Source organism: Clupea harengus, chromosome 11 (genome assembly GCF_900700415.2).
Source record: "Clupea harengus chromosome 11, Ch_v2.0.2, whole genome shotgun sequence".
In the NCBI taxonomy this organism is placed as follows: domain Eukaryota; kingdom Metazoa; phylum Chordata; class Actinopteri; order Clupeiformes; family Clupeidae; genus Clupea; species Clupea harengus.
In genome coordinates, this window is record NC_045162.1 from 16,274,624 (window position 1) to 16,294,111 (window position 19,488).

General features: G+C 46.3%; 1 protein-coding gene across 2 annotated transcripts in view; it reads left to right on the plus strand.

Moving 5' to 3' along the window:
* ascc3 (activating signal cointegrator 1 complex subunit 3) overlaps nt 1-18,120 on the plus strand; it is a 170,337-nt gene extending 152,217 nt beyond the window's left edge. For both annotated transcript variants that reach the window (XM_031575751.1, XM_031575753.1), the window contains exons 36-41: nt 4,731-4,955; nt 9,980-10,131; nt 12,140-12,296; nt 14,071-14,283; nt 14,659-14,834; nt 16,710-18,120. In XM_031575751.1, coding sequence (XP_031431611.1) covers nt 4,731-4,955; nt 9,980-10,131; nt 12,140-12,296; nt 14,071-14,283; nt 14,659-14,834; nt 16,710-16,854 — 1,068 coding nt within the window. In that variant the 3' untranslated portion in view covers nt 16,855-18,120. The remainder of the gene's footprint in view (nt 1-4,730; nt 4,956-9,979; nt 10,132-12,139; nt 12,297-14,070; nt 14,284-14,658; nt 14,835-16,709) is intronic.
* The last annotated feature ends 1,368 nt before the right edge of the window (nt 18,121-19,488 follow it).

The window sequence follows — 19,488 nt, forward strand, 5'->3', positions numbered from 1 at the left end:
AATACTGAGTGTGTAAACGATCAATTAGTCTTTTATGAGTCTTTTATCAATAAATCTTTTTTAAGTCTTTTATCAATACGTTTTTTATTAGACTTTTGGGCATACTTAGTCACACTAAAGCCCACTGAAGCCCACCCTAACGAGAGTGACCCTGGAGATAACTGCCATTGTCTCAGGGCACTTTACAGAGCCCAAGGCCTGAACCCCCAAGAGCAAGCATGTAGGCGAGCATCGGTGGCAAGGAAGAGCTCCCTCGTAACAAGAAGATAAACCAGCTCCAACTCAGAACTTACTCTTCCTGTCTTCCTGTTGCTTCCTGTAGCTCAGTGCTACACGCCGCATTGGTTCACCCCAGCAGTTGTTGCTCATTGTTGAACAGTAGTGAAATGGCAGTGTTAAGTGATACCTGAGTGCCAGTCTTCCCTCTGCAATGGCATTTCGCTCTGAAGTCTCACGGTGCTGTTAACCCCCATCCTCCTCCTCCTCCTCCTGCTCCTGGATGTAGTCCAATAAGGAGCGTGTTGTGTGCCTGTAAATGTAATTGATTGTGCCTGATAAGGTGTGAAGGTGGCCCTGCATACTGTGGAGGGTATCAGAAGCTGCAGAGGGAGCCGGTTCCTCCCGTAGTCCCTCTGTCTCCTCGCCCCCCTCTCCGTCTCAGCCCCAGTGTAAATGTCACCAGCTGATAGATAGACAGCACAAAAGAGACACAGAGTTGTCATTTTTTTTCTTCCTCCCTCATCCCTTGTTTATAGATCGGCTTGGTCTTTGGTTATCACCACTTACATACATATGCAGTCTCCATACCGGTACCGTGTAAATCACTTTGTGTGTGTGCGTGCGTATGTGTGTGTGTGTGTGTGTGTGTGTGTGTGTGTGTGTGCGCGTGTGTGTGTGTATGTGTGTGTGTGTGTTTGTGTGTGTGTGTGTATGTGTGCGCGTGTCGTCTTTTTTCTCCCTCGCCTCTATTTACTGTCGCCCTCCTAACTCTTGTCAAACCTTTGGAGAAGAGGGGGGTGCTCCCCAACCCCCCCATGGTGATAAATGAGAGGAGAAAGATGGGAAAGGAAAGGAAGGAGGGCTGGGGATGAGGGGGAGAAGAGTGGATGGAGGGATGAAAGGGGATGGAGGGGTGAAAATATAAGAGTGGATGGAAGAATTGAGGGATGAGGGGGGGGTGGAAGGATAGAAGGATGAGAGTAGATGGAAGGATCATATTGGATAGAGGGATGAGAGTGGATGGAGGGATGAGAGTGGATGGAAGGATGAGAGTGGATGGAGGGATGAGAGTGGATGGAAGGATGAGAGTGGATAAAAGGATATAGGGATGGAGGGATGATAGTGGATGGAAAGATAGAAGGATGAGAGTGGATGGAAAGATAGAAGGATGAGAGTGGATGGAGGGATGATAGTGGATGGAAGGATGAGGGGATGGAGGGATGATAGTGGATGGAGGGATGAGGGGATGGAGGGATGATAGTGGGTGGATGGAGGGATGAGAGGGAGGGCCTGGAGCCGTTGACAGATCTGTCCATCGGTGGCTGCTGCCTCCCTGTACATTAGGCAGTGTCTGATTGAATTACTCTCAGGCAGAGAGATGGACGTGCCTGTGCATCAGGAGCCGCCCAAATGGACCCAAGCGGCAGCAGCGCACACGGGCACCTGCTTGATTGGTTACATTAGCGCGTGTCATCAACACACACACACCCTCACTCACATACACGTACTCACACACGCAGACACACACACACTCACTCACTCTCCCACCCACCCACGCACACTCACATACACACGCAAACACACACACACACACACACATCCGTCAAAATAAGGAGGTGTGTGCTGGGATGTGCAGCCCGCTGCTGCCCCTCTGTAGGATGTGGCAGTGTGAAGGCCGGGGGTTCGCAGGGCCTTAAGCAGCTTCCTCGGGGCCTTTTAACAGCCGGGACCACTCCGAGTGACTTAAGTAAATCTGTAAATCTGGCCGGAGGAAGAGGTAGTGAGTTATTTAAGAGGCACATGAAACGCTTGCGAAGTCTTTGCGCCGTATCGCCTAACCCACAGGGTCCCTTTGAGTGAAGAGTCCCACGGCATTGAGAGGGAGAGAGAGAGAGACAGAGAGAGGAAGCCTGGCTTTGAGATTAGATAGAAAAGCCATGACAAAGCACTATGATAAAAACAGAGGAAAAAACGAGATGTCCGCTGCTAGAACTCGATAAACTTAAAAAGAAGCAAGCCAGCACCGCGGGAATCTGCCTGAACAATTGTCTTCGGCTCTACCTCAGTCTTGTTTTGATTGTTTGTACCTTTTCTTCATCTTCTTCTTTCTTCTGTCATTGTAGTCTATAGCAGCCCCTAGACCTGTGTGGTAAGAGGTTTTTAAATTTGGCAAACTGATTGGGGACTGTCTACAGTCTGTTTCCCACTAAGTTTCATGCCTGCGGCTGGAGCGCTCGAGGTTGGAGGTGCGGTTACACACGTAATTTTGTATCCATATGCCCGATTTTTAAAAATGGGGTACTGTTGGATTCAGAGTTCGTCGCACCCTATGCCGCCAATTGCCCCCATATTGAATTTTCCGCAATATTTTATTTGATCATAAACAGGCCACAAATGTTGTCCAATCTTCACAAAATGCACAGATGATCAGCAGCAAAGCCGCCAAACAGGAAGTTAGCTCACATTTAAGCAACGCTTTGATGTATCAAAACAAACTTTTGTGTCATTTGACCACTAGTGGTGCTGCAATAAGCAAAACTACATTTTGGCTAATAACTGTTGATGTAATTGCTTTAAAAAATGTTGAATACTCTGGGACGCCTCAAGGCCAAGACATGGCAACTTGTCAGCCATATTGGATTTTATCAAAAAGTTTAAGCCACACATTTAATGCTATAAATGTGAATGGCTTGCAAGAACCCGCCGACATGAAGTTCACCAATCATTGTTTTTTAAAAGTAACTGTTAGACTTGTTTATTTCGAACGCACATTTAGTGGGGCATTCGAGACAACTTGGAATTTGTAACATCTGCCTGCTTCCGACTTTAATGTATTTGAGCTAGTGTTACTTTCTTCAACGAAGACTATGATGAAACATGTTTGTCAATGATCTTTTTTTTTCATGACTAAGACGAGACGATGATGGGATGACACCGACATCATGAAACACTAACTGTGACTATATCAACATAGAGATGTAGAAAAGATATTATAGACTATTTTTCTCCTAATTATAATAATAATAATAATAATTAATTTTATTTGTAATGCACTCTTCATTCAGAAGAATCTCAGAGTGCCAATTAGTGATCAAAATGTCCTGCAGCAGTTTTGTTTTCAGTACGAATGGACAACTCCAACTTTGAATGGCATTCCATTGTACTTTTTCATGTCAGAGGTCGGAATAATCTTGATGTCCGAGATGTCTGGAACACAGCATGAGCACAGTGAGGAGTGCGTGTGTATGTGTGTAAAGCCATGTTATGCAGATCGTTTTCAGTATATGTATTTGCAGGCAGGTATGTTTTTTGCCACAGTCTCAAAGCCATAAAAACAGCTTGTACAGCATTAGCTGACAAAATTAGCCCTAGTTCGAGTTAAATGTAAACAAAACAATGTGATGACTCATCAATGGATATTCCTTCTATCTGCTGACTACATCAGTAGTCATGTCACTTTTTGTCTTGTTCATTTAGACACACTGCCACACATGCATCTTCTCACACATTTAATAATAAGCTGTGATACTGTCAAGGTCTCTGTTAGGTTGCCATATTGATAACAATGTCAAATTGTTTAAATTACATGCCTCACTAAAGCCGGGAATATTTTTTCTCAGAGCTGCATATTCAAGTGGCTTTCTAGTGCAATTTTCCAAGTTGGAAATATCCAAGCCCCGAGTGGTCTTGAACGCGGCATTATAGGTGAAGCGAGATGCTATGACATACGTCAGGCCTCTGGCTCGGCAACGCCGGATTGCTGTGTCAAATGACACGCTGGGGCGTCATTATGGCGCCTCGGTTTGGATCAGTATACACAGCAAAGACTGCGTAATGAGGGGCATTCTTAACGTTATCATTGCAGGATCAGTGTATAAAGAGGTGATTCCACATCTTACCTCTGCACTCTCCATTCATTCTAAAACATTTGTTTACATGTATTTCCAACATTCCACACGACAGGCTCTCTGCCAAAACGCAATGCCCAATGCCTTTGTCTAGTAGTTATTCACCTCTTAATTAACACAGGTGAGGCGATACCAATCAATCATTCCAGGTGTCAATAATTAGTTCTGCCAGCAGGGTCATAGGCTCAACCTTCAATGCAAAGAAAAGCAACTAAAGTACAAATGGTTCCTACAGCCAACATTACCAAAGCCATGGGTCCAGTACCATATCTGAATAACAATTAAACATTGTCTGTCTCTCTCTCTCTCTCTCCCCCCCTTATTTGCGTTTTCTTCACTTCCCTGTTCCTTCACTTTTATCCTCTGTCCTTCCCTCTCTTTCCTACCTGGCTCACCCTCTCCCCCCTTTCTCTCTCTCTCTCCCTCCCCCTCTCTCCCTCCCTCCTCCCTCTTTCCCTCCCTCTCTCTTTCATTCTCCCTCTGTCCCTCCCTCTCTCCCCTCTGTCCCTTCCTCTCTCTTTCCCTCCCTTTCTCTTTCACTCTCCCTCCCTCTCTCTTTCACTCTCCCTTCCTCCCTCTCTGCCCCCCCCCCCTCTCTCTCAGGATGCGGAGGAGTACGCAGAGCTTCCCGTGCGGCACAATGAGGACCAGCTGAACAGCGAGCTGGCTCAGCGGCTCCCCCTAAAGGTGAACCCACACTCCTACGACAGCGCACACACCAAGTGCCACCTGCTGCTACAGGCTCACTTCAGCCGCGCCACGTTGCCCTGCTCTGACTACGCCACCGACACCAAGACTGTCATGGACAACGCCATACGCATCTGCCAGGTGTGTATGTGCCTATGATGTGGGCGTGTGTGTTTGTGTGGATGTGAGTGGGTATGTCTGTGTCCATGTCAATTATGGGTAGAAGTAAATTATTTATTTATTTGTATATCTTGTTTCTACGTCTGTGTGTGTGTGTGTGTGTTGAAGCACTTGTGTATGCCCCAGTTTCTGTGCACACACACACACACACACACTTTCCTTCAAATCCATGTGTCTGACTTTCAAAGCTATGATTTGTACTGTATGTCTGATCTGGGTTTCGTCCCTGCTGTGAACACTTGCACGTTATGTGGTAAGGTATAACTTTTTACAGCTGATGGTGTGTGTGTGTGTGTGTGTGTGTGTGTGTGTGTGTGTGTGTGTGTGTGTGTGTGTGTGTGTGTGTGTGTGTGTGTGTGTGTGTGTGAAGGTCCACTTCCGTCAGGAAGAGCCTATCCTTCTCCATGAAAGCAGACTTACAGCACCCATTCATCGTAAAACCTCCATTCTCAGCCTTGGGACACATTGACAGAGGCCTGAGTGCATTTCCATGTGTTGCTTTGAGATGATCTCTGTGGAAAAAAACCTTACACGCACACACACACACACAGTCTCCACTCCCAACCCCCAACTCTCCCAATACCTCCCAAGTGAAATCTAACATCTGTCTCCAAGTCGTGAGATTAACAGATTAGCCATTTGATCTGAGGACTGACTGCTGTCTCTGCCTGAAGCTCTATCTCTCACTCAGTGCTGTTAAGGACATTACTCCTCTCTCTATTTGGGCCTTGATTGAACCCTGTAGGTGTGTGAGAATATCCTGTGGTCTGCTTGACAAGAAATAGATGCTTATGTTTGTGCATGTGTGCATCTTGACACATGTTACTTGTGTGTGTGAGTGTGTTGAGATGCGATGCTGGTGGTTAGTGCCATGTTAGAGGTTCATTTATCCATATGTCTAGGGTTAGGGGTGGATGGGAGATGTTTTTGTGAGTGAGCCTTTATGTGTCTCTCTGTGTTTGCTTGTGTATATGTGTGTGTGTGACAAATAATTGCGTGATTGTGTGTGTGTGTGTGTGTGTGCGTGTGTGTTAATACTTTTTGTGTTGTGTGTGTGCACATCCACGGTAGCATGGCAATGTTGATTGTGCCTCACTACATCTGTCCAAAGGCTCCCCCTGCAATGCTGCAAGGCCAGATGAAGATAGAGAAGCAGTGATGACAGATTCATTTCCTAACTGACTGCAACTCTAGGCCCTAAACCACCTCTGCACTCTGACCTCTGTAATGAAGGGAAACGGAGATTTATGCTTGAGGTCGTTTTTTTTATGTCATGAAAAAAAAGCTGCTGCTTTAGTAATAGCACTAGCAGTAGCATCCTAGCCAAGGCTCTCCTGTTGGAGCACTAGCGTTAGCATGGTTCTGTGATGGACAGAGAATGTGACACACAGCTCAACATGTGTGTATTATTCAGTGTAAGGATGTCTTGGACATACAACCTAATTCACCTATTTTTATGCATCTGAATAATTATTGTAGCCCAGTCCAAACACAACATGGACGTCTGCAGCCCAAAGTGCTCAACGACCACAGGCCAACTGAGAAAGTAGCAGCCAGTGGTTGATTGCTCATGTCTGGTCCCAAACCCCCTGGATCTGCTAGCGATTGCTTCTGCCTGAGCCTTTGATTTTCCCAGGCGGTGTGTCTGAGAGATTGCTCATGCCGGCTGGTTTTGGCTTACACTGAGGATCTGCAAGCCATTGTCCATCCATGCAAATGGTTGGCTGCTGCTGTATATGTGTGTGTGTGTGTGTGTGTGTGTGTGTGTGTGTGCGGGTGTGTGCGGGTGTGTGTGTGTGTGTGTGTGTGTGTGTGTGTGTGTGTGTGTGTGTGCGAGCGAGCGTGTGTGTGTGTGTGTGTGTGTGTGTGTGTGTGTGTGTGTGTCTGGTAGTGATTGTCCATGCGTGTTCATGTGGTTACTTTCGTGGGCTCCTGCTGAGCCAGGCTGTGAGTCTGCTGCCAGCGACCTACCTCTCCTCCCAGCATGCATCTCTGCTGGCCTTTATCGCTTCACAGCTGAGCCACAGACACCCACACACACACACACGCACACACACACACACATATGCACACACACAAATGTACACACACTAATGTACACACACATGCCAGGCCCGGTCGTAATGCCACACTCATAATGCCCCAGCATGGTCACCCTTCCCTGTCCTCTGAGTTAATCTGTATAAAACCATATGAAAATAAATAATTGTATGTCGATACGTAAATAAATGCAAATACAATTCCATGTACACACACCGCTGTCCATATGCATCAACCTCATGTGTCATACATGCACTCACACAAGCATTCCAATGCGCACACACACACACACGCGCACACACACACACACACCCTTTCATGGAAAAATACAGAAACACATCAAATAAGTATGCAAATCTGTACACATGCACACACACACACACACACACACACACACACACACACACACACACACACACCCTTTCATGGAAAAAGGCAGAAATACGTCAAATAAGTATGCAAATCTGTACACATGCACACACACATACACACACACACACACACACACACACACACACACACATATATGCACATAATGTAGAGGGAATCATAGCCTCCCCCATCTCAGTCTTACGACATGTCATCATTGTCCTCATGTGAGAGACTTTAGATGTCTGTGGGCTGGACCGACTGGCCAATTGGGTGCAATCTTTTGTGTTTGTGTTCGCGGTCCCACTCTCTCCCGTCCTCCCTGCGTGAATTGTTAGCGGTGTGTGTGTGTGGGTGGGTGTGCACTCCAGATTCCCAGGGCAGTTCCAATCAATGCCACAACATAACTGTTCCCTTTCAGATGCGCTCCACATAGAAGGAAGCCACAGTTGTGAGTTTTTTCCCCCCCCTTCTCCCTCTTTAGTATTAAGAGCTTGAGAGCGCGCTGCTATTCTCCACTCAGTCCGCTGTCGTTTCACATATGGCTGTCACAGAAGCTATTTTCATCACGCCAAAAAATGTATTACCCTCTTTATTTTTTCCCTGTTCTTTCTACTTTTGCAAACAATAGAACATCAAAAAGCAAGTGGTACAGAATGACACACACTTCTTAACAAAATAATTATTTCTGATGTGGATCGTTTGTAGATTTTCTGACGCCGTAGTCTAAAATGATTGTTGCTTTCAGCGAAGGGCTGCAGACATTAGAGTGGATTAAAGGGGAGGGAGGAGAGAGAGAGAGAGAGAGAGAGAGAGAGAGAGAGAGAGAGAGAGAATGTGAAGAAGCACCTTCAGGTCTTTGATGGCAGTGAGATGGGGATGCACAGAGCCTGACGACATATCTGAGGTTGAACCAGCTTAGCTACACAGACAACTCTCCTGGGCCTGCTAGAGCTTATCCACCAATATCACAGCAACACACACACACTGTTTCTCACTCACTTACACACACACCTCTCTCACTCTTTGTCCGTCTGTCATTAATTCCTTCTCTCTCTCACACACACACACACACACAGACACAGACACTGTTAAACTACATTTAAAAGGCATACACAAATGGAATCTCAAATGCTGATTTATCTCCGGTACCCACATGCACACTACACACATACACACACCTCACACACCACACACATACAGATGAATACATGAAGGCATACACAAATGGGTAAACGCTTCCTGGATGCGCAAACACACACACACACACACTCTCTCTCACACACACACACACACACACACACACACACACACACACACACACACACCAGGATTAGCGAGCCCCAGTGAAACGGAGCTCAGTAAGGCTGGATTAATACATTCCTGGAAGCCCATCAGTGACAGCAGTGTGGCACCTTTATGGCTGTCTTCTGTCTCCCTCTCTCTCTGTTTCTCTCTCTCTCTCTCTCTCGCCCTCTCTCTTTCTATCTCTCCCTCTTTCTCTTTCTTCCTCTCTTTCTCTTTCTTCCTCTCTTTCTCTCTCTTTCTCTCTCCCTTTCTCTCACTCTCATCCTCCCTGTCTCTCTCTCCCTCTCTCTTTCCCTCCCTTTCTCTCTCTCTCTCCCCCTCCCTCCTTCCCTCGCTCTCTCTCCGATGGTAAAAATATAAATATACGGCTCTGAGAAAAGTTCCAGCAGTGTCCAGTAGGGAGTGGAATGCCTGTGGCATTAAGTGGGGGAAACACAATGCAGTGGGAAGGTCATTTCTCTGCCCCAATCCTCTATCACGCACCCCAACTCTCTTTTTCTCTCTATCTATCTATCTTATCTATCTCTTTTTCTGTCTCTCTTGCTTACCTTATTTCTCTATCCCTTGTTCCTTCTCTCTGTCTCTCGCCGTGACGGCACTGACATCTGCCCAGCCCCCGTTGGCAGCGAGCTGGCGAGAGCAGGCGCTGTGAAATGTTAATCTCATCTTTAATTTGTAGTGCATTAGCATTTTGATGAAGTCTTCTCCAGTCCAGCCGCCACGATCAAGGTGCTTTTTAGCCAGAGTTACAGGAGAGGAAATGACTTTCTGATTAATTAAGTTTGTTAGCGCAGCTGAGCTCAGCAAACTCTAACCTTAGCACCAGAGGAGAACGAGAAACGACAGAACGGCAGAGGGAGGGATAGAGGGAGGAGTGGGAGGACGATGATGAATTTAGACCTAAGCAGTTGGAATCTGCCAAATTACAGTGCAGTATGTTTGCAACATGGTGATCTTTTTACGACCCGCAGTAAACTAAACTCTGGGTGTCCCCACACCCTTGTAAAGCCAGGATGTGTTTGAGTGTTTGCGTTTGTGTGTGCCTGTGTGTTTGTGTGTGTGCCTGTGTGTTTGTGTCTGAGGTTTTTTTTATGTTTCTCGATGACCAGTGTTGCTGCAGGAGGACATGGAATGAACACTGATTCTGTGGGCTAACATTTGTGTGTCTGTCTGTCTGTCTGTCTGTCTGTCTGTCTGTCTGTCTGTCTGTCTGTCTGTCTGTCTGTCTGTGTCTGTGTGTGTGTGGTTTTTTTTCCCCCTCTCTGCAGGCCATGCTGGACGTGGTGGCCAATGAGGGCTGGTTGGTGTCTGCACTCAGCATATGTAATCTGGTGCAGATGACCATTCAGGGCCGCTGGCTACACGACTCCTCCCTACTCACACTGCCTCATATTGAACAGCAGCACCTCTACTTGTTCAGGTAAACACTCACACACACACACACACACACACACACATCTCCACCTGGTCATATACAAACATCCCATTAGCCGATTAACTTGTTAACACACACACAGTCACAAGGTACAGCAGATGAAAAAACACACAAGAAAGACCAATCTATTCAGGTGAATACATAAAAAGGCACAGTTCAGGAACACACACACTTACACACACACACACACACACACAAATCAACACACTGCAGCAAAATACTGCAACATCCATATTTCACAAGACCCATAGCCTGTACTTTTTTGGCTGCTTAGAAAGTGGAGTATGAAGTAAAACCTGGTGATAGAAAACCTCCTATTTATATTCAGTTATTTGTGTGTGTGTGTGTGTGTGTGTGTGAGAGATAGAGAGAGAGTGTGTTGGCTATTTCACATCTGAGAGTTAAGGGCTCACCTGGACCTCAGTGTGTGTTCATAGACACTCGTTTTATGGATGTCACTTTGAGTGTTTGGTGCTACTGTGAGTGTTGATTTGTGCAGTGATTTATTGTGTGTGTGTATGTGTGTGGTGTGTGTGTGTGTTTGTGAGAGAGAGAGAGAGAGTGTGTGTGTGTGTGTGTGTGTGTGTGTGTGTGTGTGTGTGTGTGTGTGTGTGTGTGTGTGTGTGTGTGTGTGTGTGTGTGTACCGTATGTATGTGTGTGTGAGTGTGTCCAAGAAAGATTGAATCAGCAGGCAGGGGCTCAGTGGCTAATCCATCCTGTGATACCACTGTAGCTCTTCAAACAGCAGAGACATCAGCACTGGACCCAGGCCAACACACTGCAGCACACACAGACACACACACACACGCACACACATACACACGCACCCTTACATAGAACAGTTCAGAAATACTTCAAATAAATATGCAAATGTATACACATGCATACATACATACACACACCCTATATATATATGTGTGTGTGTGTGTGTATATGTACATTTGCAAAGGTAGACATGTTTTAAGCAATGCTGTAATGTCAAAAAGTCAGTTTTTTTATTCATCAATTAACATCTATACAGAGTGCTACAAACCAAAAAACTGATTTCACTATTTTCAAAAAGAATGAAAATCTTAATATGATATAAATATGATATTTCCTATTGACACACTAATGCAGAAGATAGCAAATAACTGCTTTGAGAAAAATGGCTAAATCTTAAAGTTACGAGTCGGTTGACTGAAGCTTTGCTGCTAATTCTACTTTAGTGTCCACTAAGCTGCTGTGGAAGTCATGACTGCCTCTCATTGGCTTATAAATCTGCACAGCGTCTCGCATTGACCTTTGACGAGGGTAACGTTAGTTTAATGTCACTGATATATACTACAATAGTCAATTGTCAAATTAAACCCATCCACAATTAACTGGCAGCAAAATCAAGTGGAACAAACATACGACGCTGTTTCATGTTTAATTCATGTTATTGATCTGGACTGGGTGCGTGCTGCTCAACAGATATAGGCACACACACTATATATATATATACACGTATACACACACACACACACACACACACACTTACAGACATGATCACACTAATGAACAAATTGGCATATAGATGCAGATTAGGATGCACAAGTGTCCATTACCTCTAACCATGTTCAGGGTACAGATGTACCCCCAGCACATAAACACATGCCCTAATAGATATATTTTATGCATGGGAGAACGTTCACCTTAGTAAAACACACACACATCCACACACACACACACACACACACACACACACACACACACACACACACACACACAGACACACAGGTTGTGCAGAGGATCTTGTATTATACGGATAAATCGCTTCAGTGCCCCGTGGTGAGCAGTAATGCCCAGCATAATTCCATAGGAACACAATATAAATGGTAAGAAGTGGCTGATAGGATAGCAAGACATCCCCCCACGCTCAGACCGCAGGAAGTGTGAGGAAGCGGCTCTCCCTGATTGACAGGTCACATGACTCTTTCGTCAGCCTTGTCCTTGCTCTGCTCCTGACAGGAGGTGGGCCTCCAGAGGAGGGAGGGGCGGGGGTAAGGGCGGGGCCTATGACGGACCAATCGAGAGCCTGCCAGAGCTGATGGCGGCGTGTGGCGGGCGGGAGGACATGTTTGCTGCCATGGTGAGAGAGGAGCTGCAGCCCAACCAGGTTTCCCAGGTAACAGAATGTACACACACACACCCCGAGAGACACACACTGCTTCCCCGTATCCACACACACTCGGAGCTGGGAGCCGGTCCTGTGAGGGCAGGACCGGAGGGATGAGGGCTCCTTAAAGAGGTTCTCATGGGATTTAGGCTGGTTCAGATATAACATGCTAATGACAATAAGAATATATGATGAGATTAAGATGATGATGATGTCATGTAAGGGTGGTAACATATATCTGTTGACATGGAGACAGAGATTTGGATGGGTGCATGTACATCATCCGGACTAGAGATTCTCTCTGCATTTGATCTCTTCTCTCGCTCTCTCTCTGTATGCTATTTTGTACTTTTGTTACAATCACTTAAACTTTTTCCTTTTACGTACTCTTCACACACACACACACACACACACACACACAAACACACACACACACAAAGACAGCCTCCTGTGTGCGTGTTATAGCCCAGATGAGTGTCTTCAGCTGGGACGACTGTCTGCTAATTACAGATCTAATGAGAGCGTCCTGCCTCCTCTGCCTCACAGACCATCAGCATTCTCACACACACACACACACACACACACACACACATTTACTCGTACACACATACACACTAGAGCCAGCACATATGCCACACACACACCACACACACACACACCACACACACACACACACACACACATTTACTCATACACACTAGGGCCGGCACATATGCCCCACACACACACACACACACACACACACACACACACACACACAATTGCATACACACAAATACACTCCAGCCACTACATATGCATCCCCCCAACACACACACACACACACACAACCACACACACACACACACACACACACACACACACACACAATCACACACCAAACCTCCTCTGCGCCCCCCTGCCAGCAGCCCCTGCTAATTAAATAATGACATGCGCCGGCGCGTCTCCATCGCATTGGCTGAGGACGAGTAATCTGGCATAAATATCTTTGCCAGCGTTTTTTTCTTCCTCTTCCCATTTCTTCTCTCTTCGCTCTAATATGGACAGGGCAGCAGGGGGGCCTCTACACCCCCCCCCCCCCCCACTATCTTTCTATTACTCTCTCTTTCTCTCTCCATCTCACTCTCACTGTCTATCCATCTGTGCGTCTATCTATCTCTTTCTCTCTCACACACACACACACACCGCTTTCTGTTTTTCTGTGTCTAATCTTTCTCCTGTCCTTCATCTCCTGCCTATCCTCAGAGCTCACTGGCTCTTGTTTTCGTCCGGTGTTAGCGGTTAGCTGGCTAAACACTCAGTGGACTTGATGCTAAAAGTCTGGTGAAAAAGGATGAGTGGGTTTGATAAATGCCAACGTGCTAACAGGTTCAGCATGTGTGTTGTTCATGATCTACAGGCCTAGTCACCCCTCCCCCCAACCACCACTCCCTGCATCCTCCTCCTCCTCACCGAGGGCTATCAAGACTCACCCAAGTCATTTAGCCCGCGACGCACACTAGTCAATTTGGACGTATTACGCCATCGTGTTTCATTAGTGTTTTTTTCCTCTCCTGTTGTTTCTAACCTTCTCTTTCTCTTTTCTCTTCCCCCTCCTGCTCTGTTGTCATCTTGCTTGCCTTTTCCTCTCTCTATTTTGATCCCTCAATGCCTTCCATCACTCTCTCTCTCTCTCTCTCTCTCTCTCCCTCTCTCTCTCTCCCTCTTTCCATTCGCTCACTATCTCCTACCCCACCCCACCCTGATGTTTTTCCCCTCTCCGTCCGTCCGTCCGCTCCTGCAGGCGTGGTGTTTCCTGGCCCAGCTGCCGGTGGTGGAGGTGAGCGTGGGGGTGCGTGGCTGGTGGGAGGGGGCTGGGGCGGGGGAGCAGGCCGAGAGGCCCGTGCCCCTGGCCGGGTCCAACCTGAGGGAGAGCAGCAGCTGGCTGCCCCTCCACGCTGACCAGGAGTATGTGCTGCAGGTCACCCTACGCCGGGTCAATGCCGGACAGCAGAGGGTAAGTCTGTGCATACACACACACACACACACATATATAGACCTACTCACATACAGATCCACACACACACACGCTCACACACATATAGACCTACTCACACACAGACACAGACGTCATCACCACTGGGACCCATCAGGACTCAGTGTCAGACTCAGGTCAGGTATCCACCCTCTAATATATACACACACACACACACACACACACACACACACACACACACACACACACACACAGACGCATTCACACACACTGACACCAATTGAATTGCACTACTCAATCTCAGCCTTATATTGTCTGTCAGTTCACCTTTCACTTCATGGCAGGTTGATCAGTTGTCTCTGTATGCACATTTACGTGTGTGTGTGTGTCCTTTAGAGAAAGCAGGACAGTAAGGCACAGGCTCCTCGGTTCCCGAAGCCCAAAGACGAGGGCTGGTTTCTGGTGCTGGGGGAGGTGGACAAGAAAGAGCTGCTGGCTGTCAAGCGCGTGGGCTACATCAGGAACCACACCACCGTCTCCATCGCCTTCTACACGCCCGAGAGGCCCAGCAAGTAAGAGTCAACTGCCAGACACCACACACACATATACACACACATATGTACACACACATATGTACACATATGCACACATATGCACACATACATACACCCACACACACTCACAAAAACATATGTACACATACACACACACACGCATATGTACACATGTGCACACACGCACACATATGTACACATGTGCACACACTCACGCACAAGTAATCAGATGTGTGGCTGTGCACAACTGCTTTGTAGCACCACAGTCACCCAAAAACAACTTTATTTATATAGCACCTCTCTAGAAGTGTGTACAAAGTGCTTCACAAAGTCCAAATGCAAAAGGGCAAACAACTCTAACAGAGAGAGATTAAACAAAGACAAGGGTGAACTTGAGCACTCAGAATAGCTCCCAGTGCTAATGCATTAAAGCATTAAACATTAGCACTCAGACAAAGCCACCATTCTCGCTCATGGCATGCACACAAAAAGGCCATGTTTGCTACAGTTCAGGGAAGAATAAGCGCAAAAGATAAATACAGTTCACATTCAGCACATCCATCCCATAATAATTATTATAATAATATAGTGCCAATCACAAGGTTGCTTTACAGACAAAAGCAAACACATGACTGCTTACAGGGTAGTGTCTGTAGTGTAAATCAAAAAGTGTTATTATTATAATAATAATATACATTTTCTGTAGGTCCTTCTTTTTGGTAGCATCTGTATTGTACTACATGCTAAGTACTGTATTGTACTCTTCAGCTAAGTACAGCGTGGGGCGTTGAACTCTATGGTGCCTGCAGCTAAGTACAGTGCGGGGCGGTAAACTCTATGGTGCCTGCAGCTAAGTACAGCATGGGGCGGTGAACTCTATGGTGCCTGCAGCTAAGTACAGCATGGGGCGGTGAACTCTATGGTGCCTGCAGGTAATTACGGGCGGTGGGGTGGTGAAACGTAAATGAACAGTTAAGTGCAGCATGGGGCGGTAAAGCGAATATGAGCAGCGCAGCTTGGGGTTGTCTCCCAGACAGGTTGGCTGAAAGCAGTTAGACGTGCAGTCCTATCAGCCGCCATAATGTCTGACGCAGTCAAACACAGTCAGAAGTACAACAAGCTGTCTGCGTTTCTTCACAGCTGTCAAACACGCCTCTGGCTCAGCTGATGGGACATGATGCTTGCCACTTCAGGATCCTCATCTTAGTTTTCATTGGCTTTCGTTAGCAGGCTGGGTTTCCTAGGATGCTACGACAGGTGAAACAGAAATAGTCACACTGAGTGAACGTGTCATTCCGGGGAATAAACATTTTCACTCTACTTCAGATTTTCTTTGGAGAGCGGGTACTCTGAATTCCTGAATTGTGATTAAACGAGTGATGTTCCGTTTGGGTTTATAAATTATAAATTGAAAGCAAATGACATGAAAGCAGAGCCTTCACACACCCACATGTACATACAATATGAGCAGGCAGTCTACACAGGGGAGGATTGCCATTCAGAACTGGACACACACCCTCACGCACTTACGAGCATGTACTCAACTCATAAATAAATAAATAAATAGGATTAAACGGCACCATGTGTTTTGGCTCTCTACTCACAAAGCGAAGGCTGAAAAATAAACCCATCTATTTGCTGCCTCTGCTGCTCACAGAACACTGTCATCTCAACATCTGCAAATAAATTCACACAGTCTCCTCTCTTCCTCCCCTCTCTCTCCCTCTCTCTCCCTCTCTTATCTCTCTCCCTCTCTCTCTCTCTCTCTCTTCTCCCTCTCTCGCTCTCTCTCTCTATCTCTCTCTTATCCCTCCCTCTCTCTCTCTCTCTTCTCCCTCCCTCTCTCTCTCTCTCTCTCTCTCTCTCTCTCTCCCTCCCTCTCTCCTCTCTCAGGTGCATCTACACACTATACTTGATGAGTGACAGCTACCTGGGGCTGGACCAGCAGTACGACCTCCACCTCAACATCACGTCGGCCAGCATCCAAAACAAGGTCAACACCGAAGTGTCCGAGAGCACAGACAACATGACCTTGTAGTGACCCCGGGGTGACCTTTAGGCAGGAGAGCACCACCCCCCACCCCCACCCCCAAACTCCACAGGGGAGTCATCTGAGTAGAGCGGCCAGGAGGAGACGCAGACCCTCTGGGGAAGGGGAAGTTGTATAAGAGCCAGGGCAGGGGGAGGTTCCTCCTGTTCCTCAACCCAGAACACTCGCCTTAATTTAGAGGGGACCAGTCCTGTTTCCAGCTCCCCCTAGGGGCTTAGAGGCATCATGCTGACCAAAGAGGCCTTCATCTGAAAGCCTCCTATCCCAGCAGCACAACATGGGTATAGTTCATTCACATTTAAATGCAGTTAGCGAAGGTGCTGATTGGGCACCAAGGATATACGCTTACGTTCACAAGCAACGAGCAGTTATGAGACTTGTTTTCAGCTCAGCTTTTTTTGCCCTCGGTCGGCACTTTGGGTGGCGTTTCCGTGGAGATGGCGGAGCTGGGAGGCTGAGGAGAAGGGAAATGTTCTGTCCTGATTAAGCCGTCACTCGTGCAGCGGCGGCTCGGAGGATGGGGAGGATTTGGGGTGTTTATGTTTGCAGTGTTGTGTAACTGAGATGGCCTGAGGGAAGAGGGGGAGAAAAACACATCTCACATCTTCCTGGAGGAGAGACGTGCCTCGTCGGTGTGTGTGTGTGTGTGTGTGTGTGTGTGTGTGTGTGTGTGTGTGAGAGTGTGTGTGTGGATGAGCTTAGGCAAGAGTGTTTTTTGGGCCAAAGGAGGTGTGGAATTCCTTACAGGTGTGTTAAACATGCTGCCCGCTGTGCAAGACTGTGCTCTGTGCCAAACTGTCACATCTGTTTTGCCAAATGCACACACACATACACACACACACATACACACACACACACACACACACACAGAGAGACACACACCATTCCTTGCTGAAGGTCCATTTCTCATCACCAGTAACATGCACAGGCTCCACCGTCTTTTTGGAAACCTTGCTTCACACATATCATTGGTATGAGAAAAGATTTGATCCAAACTCATCATTAAAGTTGGTTAATTTCACCTGGTTTAGAAAGGGATAAAAAGAAATTACAAATATATTAAATGTTTTGAAATATTGCTAAACAACTGAGCATAAGCATTGTGAAAGCCTTTTGGAAATGAGAAACACAAACTGTTTCAAAGGCATACAGATTTAAGTGATTTTTCTTTTTTTTTTAATGATAGAGCTGTTTACCCAATTCCTCTGTGGTTACTCTATTTGCAAGGAAATAAAGAGATGCAAATGTAAGCTCTGTTTTGAGTCTGTCGTTTGTCTTCTGTCTTGTCCAACCTTGGACTAGGTTTGGCAGACACACTTCCCTGCTTTTCTATGTTACCCATACACTGAATGTGTCAGATTTAAAAAAGTAAATAAATAAATCATTGCTATTTTAATAAACTTCCATCACCTCATACTCATGACATTACAGCATTACAAGTGGGCTCACTATAAGTAGGTAATGTCTCAGTATTTTTGCATTCATTTTTATTGCCCAGAAATCATTTGACTTAATCGGGGAGAATATTTGCCGGTCATGCTCCCTCAGTGATGTTGACGACGACCTGCTTCAGTGTAGTGCCGCACATGACTCCTCCGTGCTCACAGTCCGTCTAGTGGCAAATACGATCCGGGCCGCGCCGACCCAACCACGTGTTCCGGGTATTTACATTAAGCTAGATGTTAAAGGGATACGGCTGCGAGGTGTGGGCGTACAGCATCTTACGTCTCTCGTCCTACTATTTTTCCAGGTTACATCGGTATGTGCATTTTTTTTGGCCCGGTGCATTATTGTCTGTTTTAATTACAGTGTGAACCTCCATTTGGTGTTTAACTGTTTACTCAGTCAAGGTGATTATTATAAAGACGCCATCATTTCTTTTTTTAAGATTCAGGGCAATGGAAAATCTGGTGCGTATCGCCCTGTCCTGTGGGTGCCTCGCTTGCCTGTGACTAGACTGGATGACTGAAGCGCGCAGAAATAGTTCCCCTAAAATACATCACACCACTTTATTGTTTAAAATAGCACCGTCTCACCTCTACATTAGTTTAGCATTTCGTGTTATGTCTATTCAGCCACGCAGTGTATGAATCGAAAAGAACAAGGTGTGTGTCGTTCAATATATTTAGCAAATTCCATACTAAATGTTTAAAACAGTCTTTTTTATTTTTGCATGCACAGAACATTCTATGTTTTGCTGTAATTAACATAATGAAAGCAAAGATTTTTTCTCCATTAAAGGCAATTAAAATTACGGCGGTGGTTAAAACAATGTAGTTAATTGCGTTTTTATTCGATCAGGGTAGACCTGGGGATTTTTTTTTGATAGTTGGATTTTAGTTCTGTTTCAAATAATCCATATTTTGTCGTATTTTCAATTGTTCTCTTTTCTACCAACGCCGTTTAATTAGCAGCAAATTCGGGGTTTAGGAAAAGGTTAAACCAGCGTCAACCATTCCGTGCGCGCTGAGCCTCCTGTCTGATTTTCTCCCGCGCACTCGCCGCAGGTGATTTCCCATTAAAGGGGCATCCGTATCTAAAGCGTCAAGGAGACAAACCCAGTCGACGGCGTGTAGCGAGAGAAGGAGGGGGGAAGAAAAATGACAATTTATTCACTTAATC